At 44.4% G+C, this 7,885-nt stretch overlaps 1 protein-coding gene across 1 annotated transcript in view; it reads left to right on the top strand.

The window, feature by feature from the left end:
- The first annotated feature begins 1,205 nt into the window (after nt 1-1,205).
- The window catches only part of fermt2 (FERM domain containing kindlin 2), a 39,563-nt gene continuing 32,883 nt past the window's right edge, over nt 1,206-7,885 (top strand). The window contains exons 1-2 of the mRNA XM_079752698.1: nt 1,206-1,391; nt 2,124-2,281. Of these exons, the coding sequence (XP_079608824.1) occupies nt 2,125-2,281 (157 nt within the window). The 5' untranslated portion in view covers nt 1,206-1,391; nt 2,124. The remainder of the gene's footprint in view (nt 1,392-2,123; nt 2,282-7,885) is intronic.

Below are 7,885 nucleotides of genomic sequence, written 5' to 3'. Positions count from 1 at the left end.
TTTTAATATACCAATGTTGGTAGAGTCACATATTTTCGTTGAACTGACTTCCTCCTCCACTCTTCTTCGCTCGTTCTCCGTTCATCTGCAGTCCTCTGCTCCTCTATCCACATCAGCTAAATGCTCTCCCTATCTGTCTAGTGACCCTGCTCTGCGTCTCACTGACTCAGATGTTTACCCTGCAATTAAAACACAGCCTATAAAAGGCAATGCATCTGCCGCCAGACACTGACAAGAGGGTCAGAGCAGCAGTGTGAGAGAGGGAGGTTATAAATCGCTTTGATGCAGACTGTGGTCTGGTCTGAAGGCCTGAATTCCTCCGCTGGTGCTTGGAGCTCTTGAGATCCAGGCGTGTGGCTCCGATTGAGCGAGTTCAACGCGGGACGGAGCCAGAAACCTGGATTCATGATTGCTCCCGCTTGTTGCATTTTCTGCTGTTCCGTCAAAAATACGAAGCGGTGGATGCAGCGCAACCATAGGCCAGCTACATATAATTTATATATGAAGGATAACAAACCATTTTGATCCCGCTCCGAATTTAAAAGAGGACCACTGTGAAATTCAACACACTGCTGTCGATTGTTGATAGTTGACCGTGACAACATTGGATGTTGTCTGTACAAATACAGTGATTTACTTAAGACCTGCAGCTTGACTATGACAGTTAGACCTGCGGCAGTGCAATTGGAATATAAATAAAGTTGAGTCAGAAGTCCCGTAGTTATTTGGACCATTTATAAACCCAAAAGACCCCATAATGGTATACGGATGCAGGCTGCAAACTCATGCATGTCTTTACTATTTCCATAAAAGGTCGTTTAATGTCGCCTGGTCTCCTCATAGATGTGAATCGCTGAATTGTTATCTACTATTTATAAATATAATTTGTTGGGGGATGTATAAATATGAGTCTTAATTGCGGGGTTTAAATACTGCCTCTTTTGCCAAACTGGGCACTGGCAAATCAGCACATTACATGGATATAAAAGTGAATAAAAAATAAACCCACTGTTCAGGGTTTTGGTTAAAAAAAAATCTTGCGTGACATTTAGAGCTTCTTTGAATAAAGATAGACTACAGCAGAGCAGGGTATGTGTAGGAAACAGTGGGGACCGCTAGGGAAAGAAAGGTCCCAGTGTGAAAGGAAAGGTGGGATTGGAACAGTGACGTGATCCGCTGCTGTTGGAAAGAGGGAGGGAGGAACGGGACGGCTGGACTCCATTAGCCGAAGCCCGAGGAAACACTTTGGGATACTTCACTTCGGCGAGTTCTTGTTTTTTTCTTTTTAAAAAACATCTTTATTCATGGTGTGATAGGGACCTGGACTTGTTGAATATCGTACGGTCGACAGTTTTGCGCTTTTGGTCTCTGGGTTTGGTGTATTTCTGAAGGTGAGTGAGACTTGATTTGCGTTTTCCAACCCAGTAACGTTACTCCTATGGCGCTATGAAATATGAAAACACTGACCGGAATAGGTTGTTTTATATTCCCAAAACGACCAAATGAAATTCACTGTGTTGTCCCCTCTTAATTTATCCCCGAGTATGTTTTGCTTGCCGTTTCAAACCTAGGTTTTAACTGAGTTACTTTTGAATGAGGTGCGTAGTGTGCACCCAGGGGTCCTTGTCTTGGCTCTGCTTACGTAATTCACTTCTTGCTCTATTTGTACGAGTAGGTTTACCGTTACTTTTAACAGGTGAACAGGCCCGCTTTCACTACCAAGAGCCACGAAAACATTGTTGAACTCAGCACCAGGTCTAGCCTTTGTTCTGTTTCTAAGTATTGATCCAAAGCGGTTCAATAGCGGTCGTGTAGATCGCTAAACGCTCTTCACACCAACTTTCAAGAAGGCTATGCATTGTAACACCGGGGCGCTGTACGTGAGCTCGTCGGGGGGATATGTAGGTCGTTTTCAAAATATACAACTTAGATGGCAAAATTGGCTTCTCCGTGTTGATTTATCTATTTGAGCAGAGATATCAATTATAAATGATAGCCATCGCACTGGGTTGAGCCAGCGTGCTCCATACGCTACGTACAGAAGGTCAACAGGCTTGAGGCCACCTTGATGTCTGCAAACTCTGACGAGACTTCCTTGTCCCCTCTTCGTTCCCTTTTGACAGGATGGCGCTGGACGGGATCCGAATGCCCGATGGCTGCTATGCCGACGGGACATGGGAACTGAAGATGCATGTCACCGACCTCAAAAGGGACGTGTCTTTGAGGGTGACTGGGGAAATCCATATCGGTGGTGTCATGCTGAAACTAGTGGAGAAACTCGGTAAGCTGCGTATTTTTCTTAAATGTCTTTTTTAATAGGATGAATCAGACTGTTCATGGCCATTCATTGTGAGTATGGGTTTTTGTAACCGTTAGAGCTAGCACTATATGCTGTGTGCACAATTGTACCTTGTTTTCTACTTTAACCTGTAGGCCTACTTGCATCCTTTTTAAGAATTCAGTGTCTATCAGTCTTTGGATTTGATGGCTAATTTCCGGCAGGTAGATAGATGAAATAGGAAGGCAAAACTGATAATAGTACCATGTCTATGTGTAGGTCATTTATCCCACCATAAAGACCATGTTTTCAGATTAAACCTTGTCACCACTCATTAAGAGTTGAAGAATCAGAACCCTTGCAGTGTGAACAGAAAGAATGACTGGAACCCAGTCGTTTCTCCCCACCCACTGGCTCACATACGCCTTTGTAACTGCAACCATGCACTGGACAAGTGCAGAGTGTGAGCGGGCACAAGAGCCCTCTGTTCCAGACACTTGAGCGCTGCCTTGTTAGACAGAGGATAGTGAGAGAGGTCAGTGGCGGGCGTTTCTGGCAGGAGGCGACGCCGGGGCTCATTGGGTAAGGCCTGACGAGTGTGTAGCGCGGACGCCAACAGCTCATGAATGCTAAGTATTCCTTATGGCCCGCCATGGTCCCTGTTTTTAGCTCTCCTGTTAGCGCTCCACATAATTGAGGTCTTTGTTCTCTGGGGGCGTCTGCAACGGAGCTGCATCGAAACAGGATTCATGTGCTTTTGCTGTTACTGCTGTGTGGCTCACATTCATTGGGGCCGCAGTTGCACTCAAGGCCTGGCCTTATCCATTGTTTTGAGTCCAATATGTGTAGCTTCTGTTTAGAAAATGGAACTGTATTATTTGGGGTAGGGTCTGGCCTTCTTGGAATAGATTGGACCGCCTTGTGTTCTATACATTTGCTGAGACTGTAAGACAAATTAAACCAAGACTTGGTTTAATTCGAAGTGAAGTGCTCAGCTTCTCCTCTTTCACATTTAAATATACTTTCTTGGACCTCATTTCAGGTGTTTATGAATCATTGTTAGATTCACGAATGGAGAGTTCCTCACCCCTTTAGGGCTGATTATGGTCCCACGTTCCCGCAACACAATGTTCATGCAGACGCTTCGACGCAGTTGTGAACCTTAATGGTTCTGCGTCGGGTTTTAGCAAGTGGACCAATCACAGCCGTTGCTGCTGCGTCGCCTCAACGGAAGGTTACGATATTTGGGAGGCGCACGTCCGGCCCTTGCCGGGACGCAAGGAGGGTCTGCAAGGACGTAAGGGGTCTATAACCCCCTTGCGTTGCGTGAACGTGGAACCATAAAGAGCCCTTTAGAGTTAACATGTGATGTGTGCTTGTTGACCTTGGTCAGTCATTGGATGTTGTTGCAATGAGTGAGTGAATGGGGTGTGGGTGATTTCTCCGCACTTGTTGTCTTTTCAGAGACTATCCTTCAACCATCTGGTGTCATTTTCGATTTTTGCACAGCAAAGTAAGTTGAAGTTTAATTTAGCTACTTTTTCCCCCCACTATCTGGAGTCAACAGGTTCTTTTCCATTGTAATCATTAACCCATCCCTACCACAGACTTTACACATGGCTGCACACTGTTTGAGGCACTTTGAACTATCTATAGGAGTCCAGTATCGCAGCACAGTTTGGGTCATAGTAGCTAGCTAGCCTATATTTTAGTTGCCGATATTATTGGCCGATATTTGCGTTTTTTACGTGTTTCGGTATCGGTCGATATTTTTTTCAGTATCGGCCGATTTTTTTAAATATATATATTTTTTTTCGGCGTGATTTAAAAACAGTTCAATAAATGTTAATTTTTTTAAATTGAGACATTGTAACATTTGTTATCATCATTGTGTCATTTTTATGATGATGTCAATTGAGGGAGGCTTAGCCTGGAAATACAGACCTACATCTAGAAAGCTGTAGGGTCTGGCAACGAGTAATGAAAATGGCCCAACTCGAGGGGCGGCACCAAGCATGCATTTGAAAATATCACTGGATAACACACATTAGATAACACTATGACCAATCAGAAGAATACAAGGGGTGACGTATCCAGACCAGTGGAGCTAACCAATAGATAAGACTCTTGCCGTATCCGGTCAGTAAAACAGCAACGCTTTTGGCCCGCCTATATTGATACATCGATGGGATTGATTAATGTTCTGGGCCAGGGGAGGCCCAGAATATACTCTGGATTTCCAGGGTAATATCGGCTCCAAATATCTGCTCAAGAAAATCTCTATCGGCGTATCGGTTATCGGCTAAGGCTGAGGAAAAGAAAATCTGTATCGGCCCTAGAAAATCCATATCGGTCGATCCCTACTATATTTACTTGAAATTAAAATGTATTGAAGTAATACTACTTGACATTTAGGCACACACACACACACACACGCACGCACGCACGCACTTAGGGTATCTTGAAAAGGGCTACATTAACGCAGATAATAAATTATTATTATTGTGATTAATAAAATATGCTTGCTATTCCTCTTCATGGACATACACCTGTTTGATGTACATGGGTGCATGCCCTTGCACACAGAGAAACAGGATTAAATTGGTTGGCATGTCTCTCTCTCTCTCTCTCTCTCTCTCTCTCTCAGCATATATCTCTCTCAGCATATATCTCTTCCCTTCCTTCAATCCATCCTTCTGTGATCTCTTCCCTTAAAGCTGAACTCCCCTCTGCGTGGCCTTCTATAATGGATTAAATAGACAAATGCCAGGAAAGCACTCCGTTATTGATTCGAGCCTGCGACGGCAGTCTGCATTTTTCTCCATCTCTCCAGGAGAGCAGTATTTAAAGTAAACTGATTGACCCCCATTTCCCATCCCTTCCCTCCCCCTCCCGTTATCCTTTCATTGCTTGATCTACAACTGCCACTAGGCTTCCTTCTAAATTGCCCCGCTCTCTAAAAGCTCATGCCATTTAGACAAGAAAATAAACATCCTGTAAGCATTCATCAGTTTTTCAGAGTTTCTGTTTTATAACTCTATCTCTTACTCTAAAATTCCCTGAAGTTGCATGCATTGTAATATCTCTGAAGACTTTAAGAAGCTTCTTGAAGTTGAGAGCTGAGAAGTTTATTGTGGAGAGACAAAAGGATGTAAATTATAAATACACTTCCTCTTTGGTCAAGGTCGGTCCTTCCAGCATCTATCTCTTCCAGTGTTGTGATGTAGGAAGTTTCTTTCTTTCTTTCTTTCTTTCTTTCTTTCTTTCTTTGACATGTCATTTTCGGGTGTCTGCCATCATCAATGACTTGTGACTATTTCGACTGAAAATATCAGTAGTTAGTTGTTCAAAGATCCTTCAGGGATGGATGCAATGAAGAGATATGTAGGGCTTGAACAAGCCCAATTGGAGCTGTGAGACAACCAGGCTCCCCTAATGCAACACGGGCCACTGGTGGCCATCGGTAGCCGCAACATACATACTTTGATGGTACATAGTCTATTTTGCCTTGGGGTGACCTATGTTTAACATTGTAGTTGTATGACATGCTATGTGTTTTGGCATTATCAAACTATGTGGGAAACAAAATAACAATAGACACTTTTATACATCTGGCACATCATATCATAGCTTTTGTTAGCCATTCCCGCAATGGGGACTTTTTAAATATTTCCCTCAGAAGTGGTGTGACTTCACTTCTAATAAATGACGTATTTTAAATGAGTAACTTCTGCATGGTTGCTCTGAGCAACGTGAGCAGTGCATGTCTGATCTGGGAGGCGGGGGGCAAAAGAGGTAGGGGTGGTCAGGGAGAGTTGACCTCCCTTTGACAATGGAGCACAGGTTTCATTAGGAAACAGACGTGATCTAACACAGGATGCCTTACATCCCGCCAGTTTTTATTTTTTTGCGTGCCTTCGCCCTCCCATTCCCTTGCCCCTTGACTGTCCCCTGCTCTCTTTTGTGCAATCTTTCTTGCACTTTGTGTATTTCAGGACTTTTTAAGGCTGCAATACTTCTCTACTGGGACAAGGGGAAAGTGGGGCCATTATACCCTTCAGAGAGTTAGATGGAGTGGTGAGATAAAGCTGTATCCTGTTCTTGGGCAAATTGTGGAACTATACTGCAGTGCATTCACTCTTTTTCTCACATACGTTACATACAAAATCCCTCGATTTCCAGTCTTCTTGTTGACTGGATACATAGTTAATCTCAGATGTTGGACATTGCTTCGCCTTCTGAGACTCATTGATTTGTAACTGTACTGCACCACAGACTCAGAGATGACCGGGCTGACTACTGGAACATATCAGACCTGTGTTCTAATCTGGCCAGAAGGAAGTAGTTAGTTTAAGTAGGGGGTCCTGCCCAGGCTAACGCTTTCCTGTTACAACTGCAATGATTTTGTTTGTATTAAGCCCTTCGTACACACCCACACATGCATACATCATGTCATGCATGAATGACAAAAAATACGTTTTTGTATGACCTAAGGATGCACAGGAACATGATGTCCAAACCTCTCTCCTTTATCACTACTCTTTTGCTTATTCACTTTATTAAATATTATTTTAATACTGTGGTTTGCCTTTTCAAATTGACGCAGCAGTGAGTTATGTTTGGCATGCCAACCATACAGTGCAAAGTGTTTTCATGGCCCCCTTGTGAATCAGAAGGTTTATGTATTTTCCTTTGAGTCCCCTTCTCTTCCGGCCAGCCATGCAGGATAGTGGGGGAGCTGTCGGGGCGCTACATTATTTTCTTTAACACCACACACCTGTGGGTCGGTGATGTAAAACGATCTGATGTTTTGTTAAGCTACTTGGGCTTGATTCTATTCAACTGTCTCGTTCCCCCTCCCCTCCATCCAATCTGTCACCCTGGGCTGTAAGGTTTTGGACCCGACTGGAAGCTATCGAGTGGCAAAGGTTTACACGACCGTGTCACGCCATGTTTTTCCCCCTCTAAGATTAGGCTCCATGAAGAACTAATTGGACTCTTAAAGCAGCAGATGGGGACCGTATACATTCTTTTCACACTTCATTTCATAGGCTAATGGGATAATACCAGTTCAAACATCGGTCTTCAGTGTCGGCAGCATGTTCTTTCTTCTACACGCACATCTGTTGGGCCTGCTCCAACTGATTCTGTCCATTTTCTAACGCTGTGTAATGCGGTTCAAAAGAGACGGTGGTGTCTGACTTTCTCGAAATGTAAGGATTGCAGTTTGCCTCTGTGTTTACCCTAACAGTGGGCCCTCGTGGAGCCCACTCTCATCTCGGTGAAAGCTCCCCGGCCTGCTCCCTGAAGGCTCACTATCCAAGGAGAGATGCGTTTCGGAGGTTTGGATGTTAAGCGGGGCTCCCCGAGCTTCAGAGGCATTAGCGAGGTTGCTTGCCGTTCAAGCCGACGAAGCTACATATCCCATCCCGTCTCCCTCGTCCTCAGGGGGAAGGGGGGATGTCTGGCAGAATGGATAGATGGAATCCAAAGAGGCCGGATGGATACTCTATGTCTCTATGCCCCATTTGTCAAAGGCTGGGAGTCACTTTTGTAATGTCATTACGGCAGCGGGGCCAGGGACACCTAATTGCATGAGGCTGCGCC

The sequence above is a fragment of the Pollachius pollachius genome (assembly GCF_949987615.1).
Source record: "Pollachius pollachius genome assembly, chromosome: 15".
In the NCBI taxonomy this organism is placed as follows: domain Eukaryota; kingdom Metazoa; phylum Chordata; class Actinopteri; order Gadiformes; family Gadidae; genus Pollachius; species Pollachius pollachius.
This window is presented reverse-complemented; position numbering and strand designations above follow the sequence as displayed.